Source organism: Oryza glaberrima, chromosome 12, assembly GCF_000147395.1.
Source record: "Oryza glaberrima chromosome 12, OglaRS2, whole genome shotgun sequence".
Classification (NCBI taxonomy): domain Eukaryota; kingdom Viridiplantae; phylum Streptophyta; class Magnoliopsida; order Poales; family Poaceae; genus Oryza; species Oryza glaberrima.
The window spans coordinates 247,124-264,353 of record NC_068337.1 but is presented as its reverse complement, the minus strand read 5'-3'; the positions used below and the strand labels follow the sequence as shown (position 1 = coordinate 264,353).

Sequence of the window (17,230 nt, the reverse complement as noted above, 5' to 3'; positions counted from 1 at the left end):
GCATAACGCACGCAATATATGCATGAGACGGGGCTAGCTGTTGGATTATATCGTTGGACCTGACCCCTCCGATTCGAGCGTGCGAATTGCATGCATATTCCAAAATTACTTAGCTTGTTTTAGCTTTTTGTTCTATATATGTTAAATATACTTAATTTTTACTATCAATTTTCTATATAGTTTCACATGCGAATTATAAATTATTCTCATGCTGGATTTTAAAACATATTGTGGTGCTGAACTATATAAAATTTTAAGAAATTAATGATCAAAATCTTGATATACCGAGCCGGCATATATTTATATTAGTGAAGTCACACAAACGTGCCTTGTTATCGCGATGTTTACCGCTAAAAAATAATTAGTGTAAAAGAGGGTATCTGTGTTAAGCCCGCGCGCGTACGCATGTTTCATCACAAGAAAGCTCATTAACCAGTTGAGCTAAGGTGATCAATTAGCACCTTGCTATTGCGATCTGCTAAGGTGATCACAATTCGCTCATGAACTTAATTTGTAGTGTTACTATTTCCTTTCCTCACTTTATATATATATATATATATATATATATTCAACTAATTTGCAGTTATTATGAAAGTGACCGAAAGTATGTAAGTGGGTTTGCTTTCAGCACAATTGACCACACATGGAGCTAGCTATATAATAGTATAGTACACTAGCTAGGAAGACCTCCGCACTGTTCATGCGGCGGTTTATTTCTCTCTGAGATCTCATCTGCGTGTCGTTAATTTGCTACTTAACTTAATTAACTAGTACTACTGGAAACCTAAAGTATAATCATATTCACAAGATGTACGCACTACTATAAAAACCCTCATAGAGATCAGCTCATAGGTACCAATTCATTTAAAACCGGCACCTATAAAGCTTTTCTCACCTCTCCACGGTGGAAAAAATATAGAACCGGCACTTTTAAGGATGCTAGAACCGGCACTTATACTATAGGTGTCGGTTTTATAAAAGAATCGGCACATATTATATTATAGGTGCCGGTTCTTTTAAAAAACCGGCACCTAAAGCATTGAGCCGAGCCCATCCGCACACCACACCCACCGCGTCCTTATCTATCCCTCCCCTTCTCGATCTCTCGCGTCTCTCCCTCTGCTCTCTCTCTCTCTCGTTGTCCTCTCTCTCCCTCCCTTCTCTCGCCGTCTAACGGCGCCTGCCCACGGTCGGCGGCTGGCCAGCGGAGGCGGCAGCGGTGGCCGTGCCCTCCCCTCCGCCAGATCCGGTGGGAGGGGAGGCGGCGGCCTCCCGCGTCGGAGGCGGCAGTGGCGGCCGCGCCCTCCCCTCTGCCAGATCCGGCGGGAGGGGAGGCGGTGGAGGCAGCAGCGGTGAAAACAACGGCAGTCACCGACCATGGTATCCGGCGCCTGGCCGGCGGAGGCGGCAGCGTCGGCCACGGCGGAGGCTGAGGCGGCGGCCACGGGGTTGGTCATGGTGGAGGCGGAGGCGGCAGCCCGGCGTGCGGCGGCTGGAGGGGAGGCTGCAGCGGCGTGCGGAGGATCAAGTTTCATTTTCATTGACTGGGTTGGGTAGCAGGCAACCGTAGCTGCCACTGTCCTCCGTCCTCAAGCCGTCGGCCCCGTTGCTAAGAGGTTCCCCTCTCCCCTCCCCTTAGCAAACTCTTATTGTGAATGAAATCTGATTCATAAAATTGGAAAATAACGCTATGATGAAATCTGATAAATCTGATTCATGAAATCGGAAAATAATGCTGTGATGAAATCTGATCATTGTGCTGTGATAAGTAGGACATATAGCGATAAATTCTAAAATTCCAAAACATGCTATTGTGAAACCATGGGTGGTTTTAGTTCTTTGTGATGGGAAATTGACAGGTACTGGAAGTGCAAGAAATGTGTGCGTGGACTAACATTGGTCAGGTTGCAACATCTGTGCCAAGTCAACGGTTGTTTGATTCATGTGTGTGCAGGTGATCGGAGTCAATCTTAGTCAACGGCGGATCAGGACTAGACTCAGGGAGGAGTTGAGGTCCAGAACGATCAAGGATGCCAGGTGACAAGATTGGACACAAGGTTGCACACGGTGGACGGATACCGTGTGAGGAGGTCTTTGCAACGGGCTTCACAAGATCAAGTGTGCAAGCATCGGATTCGCGAAGAAAATTGGAAGGAGAAGAGGACTGTGCAAGGACATGAAGACTGAGTGCATTGCTGCTACAGTAATTTGGCTTACTGTAGCTAGCATGTATCATGTGCACGTGTGCTGCCATGTTTGAATGGCACGGAGACCAACAGGAGCTGGCCACTAGGCTTGTGGGCTGGCAGTTCGGTTGGCAGGAAGGCCGAACCAACCCGGCCCAAGCACGTTGCTGACTCAAGATGGTGAAGGCCAGGCCGAGTAGGCCCTAGACATGACGACGGCCCAGCTCGGCTCAGCAAATGCACAGGCGTGTGCATGCGCGCGCGGAAGCGGGAGATCGTACGGCATCTGGAGGCGTGGCGGCCTTCTGTTCGTCAAGGAAGCGACCGGGTCCCACGCGGTTTTTTCGCATGGAGCGCGCGGGAACATGGTTTTCGCGAGCGCGCGCAGAAGCGGCTCGGCAGGAGGAACAGCGACGTGGCGGCTTCGGACTGATGGCGCGCAGGCGCGAGAGGAGCGGGCACACGCTCTCTGGGACGTGTGGCGCGGATGCGTTGGCTTGGAGGAGCACGACACAGATCGGTGCACGCTGATTGGCTTGGAGTGGAATCACGCGGATCGCACGAGGGCGCGCGACGTGGAGAGCTCGGATCAACGACGTGGCGACTATCCAGGAGGCTTCCTTCGGATCTAAGGAACAATGGACAGCCAAGATTACATCAAGGCTAGGGTTTCACCCTACGGGTATTTGAGACAATGTCTTAGGAGTCTTAGGCTATAAATAGAGAGATGGATGCAAGGGTGGAGGTGCTCCTTTTGTAATCCTTTTGAGATGCTCGGTGAGAGATTTTCGGTGTGAGTTTGGAATGTGTTAGCCCGAGAGGCTTTTGTATTAGGATTAGTTTGGAGTGTGTTTGTCCGAGAGATTTTATGTTTGTGTTAATGTTCCTCTGAAGGTGTATGTTTGCTCCTAGTTGAGCGGTTATTTTGCATCACCTATGAATGAAATGATTTGAAGGATTTCGTTTTTGCTTTGTTCATTTAAATTCCGCAATTTAAATTCCCTTGCATTTTGAACTTTGCGATGATGAGTTTTGCTATCTCCTCCTCACCTCTCTTCTAGTTTCGGAAATTCATTCTCTCTTCTTTTCTAGATCCGGCTTCTCTAATAGCCGCCGTTCTAGTAAGGATTTTGAGAAATCAGGCTTGATGAGTATTTTTGGGGGCAAGATTTGAATTGCTATATTCACCCCCCCTATAGCTGTTCTTGGTCTTTCAGCTATGTAAATTAATTTCATTAACAAATGTTTATTTTTGCTGGGCATTTAGAGAAGTTTTAATACCAGTCCTCTGGGTCCCATTTTAAAGTGATTAAATACTGGAATGCATAAAATTAGCTAGCTAGCCATGCATCTATTTGAAGATATAAATAGGAATACTTGTTATTTTGCAACAATTAACATAGATCAAAATGCACACGCTCACACAGTACTGTTTCAGGCAGGCATGCGTTAGACCACTAAATACACATTTGTATCTACGTAGATATATTTGATCCTAAGGAACAATGTAGTATTCAGCCGTGGATTCGGTGCGAAGCTGAGTTGATCAAGATGGATGTGTAAATATTTTTAGAGCATGTACAATAGCAGACTATAAGTCAGCTATAAACACATATCGAAAAGATAAATGAGAAGAAAGAAGAGCAATGTGTTACAGATTTATAGTCAGCTGCATGTGTGCATGACAGATGAGACCAAATATTACTAGTGTAGTATATGTTTGTATAAATTGGCTATTAAATTAACTATAGTTAAATTTAGAGATAGCAGTTGACTATATTATTAAACTCTCTTCGTATTCCTTTCTCGTTATGTCGGGAAAGGTGTTGGTTGTGCTTTTATGTTTTCCACAACAACTTTGCCCCTTGCTAATTTGTTATTCTTTTATCTTAATAAAGTTTTGTCCCGCTTTCGTCAGGCCGGTGAAAAGAAAGACTCAAACGAACCTGATTAGTCAGGTTTTCTTGCAAGGGAATTAAAATGCCTTTCCTGACCTCATTAATTGAGAGGCCTCTGCGGGCATCCATATATTATACTCCCTTCGTCCCTGGATATTTGACGCCGTTGACTTTTTTAACATGTTTAACCGTTCGTTTTATTCAAAAACTTTTGTAAAATATGTAAAACCGTATGTATACATAAAAGTATATTTAACAATAAATCGATTGATAGGAAAAGAATTACTTAGATCAATATACATAAAGCCTCGCCTTTTTGCTTATGTTTGTTACCCAAAATTTAAATTTTTAACCTTAAATTTGAAGTTGATTTTAGGGTTTTTTTTATCGTAGTTTATTTTTTAGCCTTTGCTTTTAGATAAAAAAAATACTTATATAAAAGTTTTATTCATAAATTATTTTTCTTTTACAAATATGTTGTTTGGTTTATAAGCCAAACGATAAAGCTGATAATAAAGAGAGATATGCATGTATAAATGATGTCCCTTTGGCAACGACATTCATGCAGCTGCTCACAGACTCACAGCCTCCATATATAGTCCATATATGATTATATGATGGATGCTCTTCCTATCGATTAATTATTATAGCGGGTATATATACATCGGCCTATATACTTTTTTTTTCAAAGTATAGCAACCTTTATCTAGATTTACAATACTCCATCCGTCTTAAAATATAAGCATTTTAAGAATAGTGACAAATCAAAAATTTTTGGTTTTAACTATTAATAAAAAAATAAATAATAAATTATGTAAAATTAATGTTACTAAATTTATCAATAAACAAATATCATAATATGTAACTATTTTATTTAAAACATCTTATTTTTATAGATATTTTTAATCAAAGTAACATCTCGGATGCTATGTTCGAGTAAAAAATTCTTATATTTTAAGACCTAGTACATGGTATGTTTAATATGCGATCTTATGTTGTTATGATTTGATACTAAAGTAGAAGCTTAGGCCTAACTTTTTACACATCGATGTGTACCCATTGAGACGATGACACCAGCCAGCATCAGCATATATACGGCCCCTACCAATAATAATGTAACTGGTATATGCGTTTGTTCATCACCACCACCCTTGACCAAATGTTTTCCACTTCTTCTCTTGCATGTATTACTGGTGGCAGCTGACAAAGCATATATATGCTTCTTGCATGTATATCGTATCAAATACAATCAATACAAGTATATACTTATATATAAAGATAGGAAAGTGTATAATTTTAAGGTTTGGTGGGCTCCAACTATTAAATTTAACTCCAACAGCTAAGGTCTGAAGTGGAGTTGTGGAGCAAACCAAACCCTCCACTCTACATCTCTAATTTATTTTGTGAGAGCATATATTCTAGTCCGCTTCAATGGCAGGAGATTTTTATTTTTTTTGTCGAAATTATTTTCGCATGCAGTCGGCTTAGGTGACTACGTGCAAAAATCTTGTTTTCATGTGTGGTTGGGCTACAGACACATCTACATCTTACTGATATTTATAGATGACAATCTGAATATATGTTAACTCCCCGTGCACGATATATAGGAATACATTTGTGCATGGTCGCTTGATGCATATATTGAAGATCGATTAAAAGACCAGGGCTTTAGCTAAGTCTGAAGAAGAATTAAGATCGAAGACCACCTGTGTATGTACGTACAAACTACACACATATGGAATCATGTTTGATGACGATGAATCCAGTGACTTGGATCAATTTGCCCTTGATGATATATAAATAGAGAGATCCTCCCATGTATCATGCACCAATAAGATTGCAGATAGCCGGCCCCACGTACATATATATGGGGGCACTAATATGTACTAGTCTGTCAAAAAAAAAGCTAAACCTTAGCTATGAACTTAGACACGCATCGTAGCTAGGATTGGACTTTTTTTGGGACGGAGGGGGTATATCGTTTCTTCATAGCTAGCTTTAATTTAACCTTTTAGTGCAAAGTTGCGGTGCATTGGGCATTAGCATTAGTGTCATGTCATGGTAAAGTCACTTGTAGTTGCAGGATCCACTCATCGTCCATCACTTTGAGACTTTTGCTGCCTGCCTGCCATTCAAAAGGCCACGTATATAAAAAAGGCACCTGCTGTTTCCTTCGTTGCCATTATCATTCGAATCCATACTCGATCGATCTTCAGGTTAATTTTATTAGTTTTTCTTTCTTTTCCCTCCACTTTCCATTGATTTGTGATGTATGCAAAGCTGCCAAACCGCATGACATAGCTATATTACTATGTGGTTGCGAAAATAGATGAAAATGGTAAGGCCCAGTCAAGAGAAGAAAACTTAATCAACAGTGACTGCTAAAAACTAGGGAAGAAAAAGGTCACGTATAATAATATAGTACTACCTCCGTCCCAAAAATATAGCCACTTTTGGCTATGAATCTGGACACATAGTTATCTAGATTCATAGCTAAAAATACTTATATTTTGGGATGGAGGCAGTAGAACTCTCGTGATGAACGTGCATGCATAAGTGCGAACCAAGATACATATATATGCATGTGTGCGCGTCGCATGGACTTTGTTTTAGACTTAAAAATATATTGGAGATTAACCACATTAAAAGAGAATTGGAATTCTCCCGGTACACATAGGATTGATATTTCCACTAAACATACACATGTTAACCCCCAGTAAAATCCCCGGTGTAAATTAACTTGCTCGATTAAGGCGGCTCGTCGCTGCCGCCACCGCCGAGATGCAGCCGGCCAGGCGGCAGCGGCCCTAAGCTCACATCGGACACCGCTCTGACCCCGGTTGCCGCCGCAGCCGCCCGCGTTGGTCGCCCCATGGCTCTCCGCTCTGTCGTTGTTGTTCCCGTCCTAGCGGGCGCCACTAGCGACGAGGTGGCGGAGCGGCCAGACAGCGTGGCCCGGGTCGAGCTCTCGCCATCCCTCTCTCTCCTCAATGTCTCCCTCTCCCCTTCACCCTCGCCCTCTCCCTCCTACCTAGAGGTGGCACGACGGTCGCCGCCGGCACGGCCACCCTCCCTGCCCCCGGTCGCCCTACTGCGACGTGCTCCTTTGCCACCACGCTGTGGCCCTCCACTTGCGCCGAGTCGCGACGCAGTCCGTCTCTGTCGGCTTGTCAGCCGCCGCCTCTGCGCCAGTCATCCACCTCGCCGGCTCGACAACTACCCCTGTCGGCTGAAATCTTCGAGGGGCTCTTGGGGGCTGCGTCCCCAGCTCTGGAGGGGTGGCATCCGGGCGGCCGCCGCTGCCGGCCATGTCCTTCCTTGCCACTGGCACAGCTAGGAGCTCACGGCATCCCGCCGGACCTTCTCGACCGGTGTTTCAACTGTCTCTCCACCTTGTACCAGGTTGCCTCGTGCCGTCTCCAGGTGCGTTGCTGCCACTGTCGGGGCTTCCAACATCTGGCTCGCGACTGCAAGCGCCGAGCAGCCACGAAAGCCTTCGTCGCCCCCCGTCTGACTCTGTCGCCCGTCTAGAAAAAAATGTTTTTTTTACTAGTGGGACCACTACCTAAATGTTGCTGTCAAGGAGACCGTCAAATAGGGGCATTGGTTCCCGACCTTCACCGCAGAGACCATCGATTGGGGTCGTCGGCTCCCGACTGTTGTCACTGCCGAGACCGTCGATTCGGGGTGCCAGCTTCTGGCCGCCGCCTCCAAGACCGTCGATTCGGGGCACTGGCTCCCGACCACCTCTAACAACCACCGCCACTAGATTCACCACCTGCATGCGTAGCCTCCATGACCAAGACACCGACCAACTAGGAAAGCAAAAAGGCCAACCTACGAGAGGACTCGACTATGGAGAGACCCATAGAATATCATAACAGAGCTAAATTATCTAAAGGAACCACGTACACGGAAACAAAGCTAATTAGATGTGGTAGGTTGTGAGAGGATGAGTTTTTCCAATTTAAAATCTTGCATTCACCATTGTTATAGTACATTACTGATTCAGCTACACAAGTATTGTTGGGATGGCTAGAAGGAGCTAGCCATCCAATGGAATTAAGATAGGAAGAGCCACATATTTCCGGCCCTTCATTTAATCCAGGCGGAAGGTAAGGAGTTCAGGAATCGAACCTGGCTGCTACGTTCACAAACGCTTGTGCCAAATCTCAAAGATGTAAACTATGACATTCCATGCATCGATCAGTGTTTATGCAACTCCATTTCTCCGAAAAGGAGCGCAGTATTTAAAAATTAAGCCCAGGGGTACAAATTGTGCCTCAAAGTCTAATATAGCTTTTGCTTGTGAGGAAGACTAGATAGTTACTGTTACTGCTGTAGCATCAGTGCATCACCAAAAAAAAAAAGAAGCTTTCTACAGAACTACAGACCATTTTGAAACCAAATCAACTTTATGACTTTCTTAAATTTGGTTGTTAAACTGGGTTGCATGAAAATTAAAAAGAAAGGATGCAACGTGGAACTATCTTAGAAATTGCACTTCAGTAGAGGAAAAATTAATATGACTCGCCCTACATTATCATCACACTACTCTTAACACCTGAACTATAGAACATCTAAATAATTGTGTGGAACTTAAAAAGTCACAAACAGTAACCATTAGGTTCCTTTATGTAAGGAGGCATTCAACCCAATCCCTTCAGTCCAACACCTGAACTATTGGGACTTAATTCATTTTCCAGACCAACAGTCCAAAGAGCTTGGGCCATGTCCACACTATGCAAGCAAGCACAAATTGCTTTTATTCGGAAATTTCGCACTTCTTTCTTCACCCTGTATAGCTAAGTAGCAGTGAGCAAATCAAATTTACGTAAAAAAGGAACCTCATGTCAGATACTACTTGTGCCTTAATCTGAAGAACAATTAATTACATAACACTCCAAGAGTGATGTAACACAGAACATCACTCAAAGATTGGACTCACTTGAACAGCTTATTGTGCACAAAATGTGATTCCCAGATCTTCTTTGCATCTCACAATATATAATCATATATTACATACATGCCATGTCGCCAACCTTTACTTTGGTGATCATCATCTTTATTCTGGTTCAAACAGGTCTCTACCCATCAACAACTAATTATACAGGTTATTTCCTTCAATGTTTCTTTTGAATAATTACTTGTATATGGCCTTTGTAGGAAAGATTGTTAATGAACCAGAGAGACAGGTACGCAGCATTTGCCCTTAATCACCCCATGAACGCGGCAGCTCAGACGCAAAAACCCAAAACAAACCCAACATCGGCAATCGGATTCGTGAAATTCCACCCCCAAAATACGCAAACCATCACAAGCCAAATCAAACAGGGGCGATACCCAAATAGCCATATTAGCCAGTTTTTTTTATAAGATTAATTGGAACTATATGTGTCTCAAATATATATATATATGATTGTCTGAATGGATATACTAGCTAGCATGATAGAAATTTGGAATGGCAGCGATCGAAATGGGTAAGTTAGAAATAGCCAACAGGGGGAAGCCTATCGACCAGAGACCAAGCAACAGAGATTTGAAGCTTACATGGGCCTCCTCCTCCTCCTCCTAGTTGTAGCTCACACGTCTCCACACTCAATGAAGCTTCCTTAGGATCAAAAACAATCTCGTGTTTTGCAACAATCTCATCCTTCTTGTTGTCGTTGTCATTGTCAACTACTTGCTGCTGCTGCTGCTGCTGCTGCTGCTGCTGGGAATTGAAAGCCAGCACTTGAACTATGAGTTGGCCAGCCAGTTCTACCGAAACAACACGCCTTGAAAGCTGAATGAAGCCGTCATCATCGATAGGCATTTTTCCATCTTGTTGTTTTTGAGAATCAAGTAGCACGATTTCTTGATGAATTGTGCTGGCCGTACGGGAAATAAGCCTTCCTTGGAGATGATCCGGCCATGACGATTGCGAACTCGACCGATCAAGCACTGAGATTGCGAGCTCGACCTCACTTCGCTTGCCGATGCAATGACTCGTTGGGCCCGGAAGATAGCCAGAATTCACCACTCCAAAGTTAACAATTTGATCTTGGTCAGGATGATCATGCAGGGTGTTGTTATTGGACTTTGCTTTGAGCTGAACCTCAAATTGAACAGGATCAATTAAGACAATTGCGCGAGACGGTCCTGTTAGCACTAGAAAGGGATCCTGCAATTAAGAGCATACATATGAGCTAGTCAATCAACCTCTTAATGGACTTGAATTAAGAAGAAGTACGGTATATAATTACCTGTTGAGTAAGGATTTGGCAGTTGTCTCTAGTGCGATTAAAGAGAAGGTTGCGCCTAGGATCAAGAGAGTCCCTGGTAGCGACGAGGCCATAGACATGAAGTGGCCACTGGAGCTGATGGCCTGTTGTGCTGGTGTTGCGGAGGAGGAGTTTGATTGAGAAGATCTGCAATCTGCTGTCGCAGCCAACAAAACTTGATTTTGGGATGTGTCCAAACGTGTAACGCATGGCCGGATAAGCTGCATATAGGATCCATTACTGTTAACTACATATAAGTCTGATAAGGATTATTAATCGCTAGAATAGAAATTAATTAATCTAGGGTTTTGGAGGAGGAAGATGTAGATACTGACTGGTATCGTCGAAGGAGCCAAAGTTACGACCGTGCCATCTCGGCGGAACATCACAATCTCATAATCCTCCTCCTCTTGGGATTCTTCTTCTTCCACCTCTCCTCGTTGCCATGCAACAATTAATAATCCACAAGCATATATATCAGATCGATCGATCTCAGGGAAGCCGCCGCGCGGGCGGAAACACTTTTTTTTTTTGGATGAAATTTGACACAGCCTAAGTCCCTCTCCACCTCTCTCTCAGATCGGATCGGAAATCTCTCTCTCGCCTCGGACTCCATCACCACCGAACGGAACGGACGTAATTAAAAAGAAACGAGCCCTAACCACATCTACTGGGCCAAGCAACGCTCTCCTTCCAACTTTTTAGAAAATGTCTACTTTACATCCCTCATCTTTTAAACCAGGCACAGTATTGAGGGTGCTTTTGTCGACTTCATCTTCATCCCATGTTGTGTCAACGTGGTGATTACACGACACTCCAATCAGTAAAAAGTGGGAAAGTTTCGTGCATGTCACCTAAATAGTCTTCAACAAATTTCAAAAAATTTGGCAAGATAGATTAATATGAAATATATCACTTCACAAACATGCAAGTTAAAATTCAACTTCTACAAATTGTAACAAAAATAACAAATATAAATGTGAATGTACGATAAGTCGATAACTATTTTTAGTTTAATTTGTTCTTTTTGTTACGTCCTCCGTTCCACAATGTAAGAATTTCTAGCATTATCCAAATTCATAAAGATGTTAATAAATCTAGACACATAGACACATATAGAAAATATATACATTCATCAATGTATGAATCTAGGTAAGTCCAAAAAAAATATTACAATATGAAACGGAGGGAGTACAATCTATGTTGTCAATTTTTTTTTGATAACTATTTAAATGACATGCAAACAACAAGCGGATATCCCCTCGAGGGATGAAAATCCATATCCAAAAAATAGATAGTGTACCCCACAGGTCAGTGGCATTTAATCCCTCACTTGTCTATCTCCCCCCTCCCCTCTAGCCCTTCCCCTTCCAATCTTGTCGACCACCCCTCCCCAATCGGCGAGTCGGTGAGAGACAAGGCTCAACAGTGAAGGAGAAGAGGACAACGTCCACCCCTAGCATGAGCTCATCGTCAAGCGTCTGCAGGAAGGTGGTTGTTGGCCCCGCTGCCTTGCACCCGTCTCTCCGTTGTTGTGGCTCCCTCGGCTGTGTCGCTACCATCGGATCTAGACGCCCAACAGGAACGATAGTTTTATGCGGGCGGAGGCCCTCAATGGTCTACAATGCGGCAGCCGACGGGAAAAAAAATCCAATCCTCCAAAGATTTTATGGCAATCCTCCAATTCAAAAGGACCCTTATTCTTTGTTCGCTCACCATCTCTAGGATTCCCTCTCCTCGTCTTCTTCATTACCATGCTAACTATTAAGGTTTATTTCTTAACATATACTTCCACCATTCAAAAGTGTTAGACTTATTTTATATTAATAATTTGGTTTTCCTAAATAAGTTGATCGTATTTGTAATCTTCATGTATATAAGACTTAAATGAAAAGATAAATTAAATATTTGATCGAAATCCGAGAAATCATTTTATTACTTATCTGTCATATGCATACATACACTCTTTGAAATTTTTTTATGTATGAAAGATGAGTTAATTTCTTCTTAGTCTCGATGAAAGTTATAAATTTGAGGCATCTCACCATGAGGATAACATATGAAATTGCTAAACACTTTATGCAAATCATCGCTTAAAGTTTATTTAGTGATAAATCAAACTAGGACAAAAACGAATTTACTTATTTTTTTTAATAAGACGAATCATCAAACATGACGTAAAAAGTCAATGACATCATATATTTAAAACGGTCATGTGTGTATTCTATGTATGTATTCTAGGAGTTGCACCAGCAGTCCATCTTTTAATTTTTTAAAAAAATTTCAATCAAGACATAACATAGACTGTGTTTAGTTGGATCCAAAGTTTGGATTTTGGTTGAAATTGGAGATGATGTGACTGAAAAGTTGTGTGTGTATGACAGATTAATGTGATAGAAAAGGACTGAAGTTTGGATCTAAACACAGCCATAGCAACCTGCAGCTAGTACAAGCCACAAAGCCCACAACTAGCAACAATTCACAGGTAACAAAATAACAATAAAAGAAGATCGATCATGTTCTTTCAAACCATCTATGCTAGCTGGTGTGGTTGCCTCGTATATTTGAATATATGATGAGCAATTGAGCTTAACCAGCAAGGCAGACCACATTCCATGCACCCGACCATTTAAATAGATAGCTGCCAGCAACATGTACCAAATTTACTAATCCATACATAAATATACATTACTTTGTCTCACGTTCCAAAACTCAAGGTAGGCTAAACATGTAGTAGTAAACAAGTCGATAAGATTAGTCAGGTCTAGTTCTAGCATATAAAACCCTGCTCATTTGCCAGGGAAGCGGTAAGGGACCAAGCAACGGTTATTTCCAACTTACAGAAGCCTAAATCACATATCCCACAGCTGGTTGAAGCCCTTTTAGGTGTGAAACTGACCTTATCTGCAGCAGCAACATCCAATAAGCCACCCTTGCTACCATCAACAAGCTGTTTATTATGTAAAGCCAGTAATCAACTTCCAGACCTCCTGCTAGTTCCACAGAAACAACACGCCTTGAAAGCTTAATCACACCATCATCAGGGCAGATGGGCACTCTACCACCATGTGCAGATCGAGAATCAAGTAGCTTGATGGCCTCATCACTTATACTGGCCGTGCGGGCAGCAACCTGTACTCCCAAATCATCCGGCCATGACGACCCATCAACAACCTGGACACTCTACTGACCGAACAAGCAGTGCTAATGCAAACTCAAGCTCACTTCTCTTGCAACGGCGACGCCTCCGAACTATGAAAGGAGGATCTGCCAAAGAATAATCATGATGATAGACAAGGACTCTGAAATTGAGCACTTTGTCTTCAGACTCACTTGTGCCTTTCGCTTTTAGTTGGATTTCGAATTTCACAGGATCAATTAGCACAACAGCACGAGTTGGCCCTGTTAGCAGCAAAAATGGATCCTGCAACCATCACAATTTAATCAATCAGGTAACATCTGGTTTCTAACAAAATAACAAGGAAGCAGGCCAAAATATTTTTCTTAGTAGATATAGGGCCTGTTTAGATCCCCGACAAAATTTTACACCCTGTCACATCGAATGTTTGGACACATGTATATGGAGTATTAAATATAAACGGAAAAATAACTAATTGCACAGATTATATGTAAATTGTGAGATGAATCTTTTAAACCTAATTGCGCCATGATTTGATAATGTGGTGCTACAGCAAACATTTGCTAATGACGGATTAATCAGGCTTAATAAATTCGTCTCGCGGTTTACAACCGGATTCTATAATTTGTTTTGTTATTAAATTATGTTTAACACTTCAAATGTGTGTGCGTATATTCGATGTGACACGCTAAAACTTTACACCCCTTGATCTAAACACGGCCATACTGATAGATGTGAAATGTGGATTAATTAAAATGCATTGGAAAAGTTCCAAGTATCCCCTGAACTAGTAAATTGGTGAGTAGTGTACCTGTTGGGTGAGGATTTGGCAGTTATCCCTGGTGCGGTTGAAAAGAAGATTGTGCCTATGATCAAGCGAGTCCCTGGTGGCGACCAAGCCATAGATGTGCAGTGGCCAGTGGAGCCCCTCTTCCTCTTCCTCTTCCTCGTTGAGGAGGAGTTGGTTGACTTTGACGGAGAAGATCTGCAGACCGTAGTTGCAGTCCGCGTACTTTGGGATGGGTACATGTGTATAGCGCATCGGGGCGAAAGCTACCAATTGAATTGAATTGAGTTAATTCACATTGTTGGAATTAGAAGCTGCATGCTACTCCAGTAGTACAAGAGATGGGATGGGATTATAGAAGAATAATTGACTGACTGGTTGCATCGAAGGATCGGTGTGGATGGGAGTAAAGGGATTCCCAGCCGCGGCGGAAACGGATGATTTCGTGGCCCTCCTCCGACGGCGTCTCGTCGGACAATCGACCCTTGTCCCTCATCCTCGCGCTCTCCTCAATTCCGCGCCTCTGCTTGGTTTTCTCCGCCGCCATCGATCCGAGTGAGACGAACCCTAGGGTGGTTTTCCGATCCGATTGCAAACTCTTCTTCTTTCCTTTTTGTTCCTTTCCAACCCAAGCATGCCCATTTACATAGCCCATATCATAAGTCTACAATAATTACTTATTACTCTTTTCACGTACGCTAGCTGGTGTGGTTGCTTCATGATGAGCGATTGAGCTTAACCAACAAGGCAGAACACACACCATATATGCAACCGACTATTTAAATAGATAGCCAGCCAGCCAGCAACATGTACGTACCTGTTTTACTAATCGATACATACGTAAGATCAGCGAGTACAATAGCAAATTATAAGCCAGCTATAAACACATATCGAGGAGATAAAAGATAAGAGAGAAGAGCAGCGAACTACATATTTGTAGTCAGCTGTAGCACAGTCTCTAAGACACAATGTGTTTATGACAAGTGGGACCATATATTAATAGTATATGACAAAAGGAAGAAGAAATACAAAACGACAATGCCTATAGCAGGTCTTTATAATAGTCTCGAGCTGCCCAGAATCACCCAACAATAGCGCTCTCCCTACATTGGTGAAAAAAAAGTCTCGAGCTGCCCAGAATCACCCAACAATAGCGCTCTCCCTACATTGGTGAAAAAAAATTGATGTGCCGGATTGAAGATTGTTTGCAAAAACGAAACCTACATGTAGAGAGCATTCCATTTTTATATGATTTTTTATTTTTGTTTGTACTTTTGCATTTGAGCCCCTGTAATTTTTATATTTACATTTGAGTCCCTGTAATTTTTATATTTGCATTTGGGTTCCTATAATCTTGCAATAAGGTACTTTAGGTCGTTTTTGTTAAAAGAAATAATAAAAGAGAGAGAACAAAGGCAGAAAGGTGCATAAAAAGAAAAGAAAAGCCGCACAAAAAAGAAAATAAAGAAAAACAACAACAACAAAAGTCTTTTTCCCCTAATAGTGAAAAAAACTGTAGATCCGAACGGAAAAAAAATCTGATTTATATAAAAGGCAAAAAAAAAGTGGTGAAAAAAATGCTAGATCCGATTCCTTTAAAAACGAAAAAAATGTCTGATTCATAAAGGCCAAAAAAAATCTGAAAAACATCTAAAAGAGTTCGTTCGATTCCCTAAGAAAGTGGTGAAACAAAATCCGATTCCTAACCAGTATATATCTCTTCTCTATCTCTAATCTAATCTAACTATTTTAAAAGAGAAAATGCACGAGAAAATAAAACGGTTCAAAAAAAATGCCTGAGGCAAAAGTTAGGAAAAAGCGCAAAAAAACATGCTAAAAAGGTTTTCCATCTTCCATAAAAAAAATAAAAAACACGCGAGAAAAATTATTTTCATCGTCGGTAAAATATTTTTTTAAAAAAACATGCGAGGAAAAAACTGTCAGAAAAAACACGCCATTTCTAAAAAAATGGTTTTAAAAAACCGCGCAAGAAAAAAACACCGTCTATTAAAAAACAAATCGCTTTGAAAAATTTTTCAGAAAAAGCTAAATTGATGGACGCTTGAGTCGGATAGGATCATCGATTTTTTGCCATCTACTACATGGCTTTATTTTGTCATATATTCTCTTGTATTGGAAAAAAGAAAAAAGCATTCGAAAAAAAAGCAAAAACAACGTGCGAGAAAACCGCGCAAGAAAAAAACACCGTCTATTAAAAAACAAATCACTTTGAAAATTTTTTCAGAAAAAGGCTAAATTGATGGACGCTTGAGTCGGATAGGATCATCGATTTTTTGCCATCTACTACATTGCTTTTGTCAGGGTTATGGATACCACATACCTAATAGTAATTGACTAAATCTCGGCAGGATCCACAACATACCATGTCCTATACGGAAGCAACCTTCGGATATAGGAGGAGTTCCGGATAAGGAAAGACAACCAGAGTTCTACATGGAAACGACAAGGACTACTCGGATTGTATCTATATTGGTTTCCCTAGTTCTACTTGGACAAGGGGACACCTATGAGTATAAATACAAGCTCCCCTAGGAGGACAGGGGGACAACCATGATGAGACGATCAACACGATCAACACCCACCATGACGAGACAATCAACACAATACATGAGACAACATACAAGCCAATATACGCCAAGACAAGCCGCCGGATATCGACATCAGAGATACGCCTGGATAGACCCTATCCGGTACCTTCAGAGGCCGGCCGTAGGGATCTAGCACTGTCTCTGATTCCGTCGGGCGCGAGCTCGAGGAGGAAGGCCTACCCTGTTGTCGACTACGAGTCAGACCTTCAGACCGCCATGTCGACAACAGTTAGATAGGCTACCCCACATATTGTACTGGTGTGATTATGGTGAATAAAAAGCAACATCGGCTCCGGCCAACAGGACGTAGGGCTATTACCTGATAGCTCAGGGGCCGAACCTGTATAA

General features: G+C 42.1%; 1 protein-coding gene and 1 pseudogene across 2 annotated transcripts; both read right to left on the bottom strand.

Annotated features, from left to right (window-relative positions):
• Positions 1-9,473: 9,473 nt before the first annotated feature.
• Positions 9,474-10,932, bottom strand: LOC127757949 (uncharacterized). 2 transcript variants are annotated; one of them, XM_052283541.1, is made up of 3 exons: positions 10,683-10,932; positions 10,330-10,587; positions 9,474-10,247 (listed from the first exon to the last, which is right to left on the bottom strand). In XM_052283541.1, the coding sequence occupies exons 2-3, from the start codon at positions 10,555-10,557 to the stop codon at positions 9,570-9,572; spliced, it is 906 nt and encodes a 301-aa protein (XP_052139501.1). In that variant the 5' UTR covers positions 10,558-10,587; positions 10,683-10,932; the 3' UTR covers positions 9,474-9,569. The 2 variants fall into 2 exon arrangements, with proteins under 2 accessions (XP_052139501.1, XP_052139500.1); XM_052283540.1 differs by having other exon boundaries at positions 10,330-10,568.
• Positions 10,933-12,976: 2,044 nt separating this feature from the next.
• On the bottom strand, positions 12,977-14,938 carry LOC127757960 (uncharacterized; annotated as a pseudogene).
• Between the last annotated feature and the right edge of the window lie 2,292 nt (positions 14,939-17,230).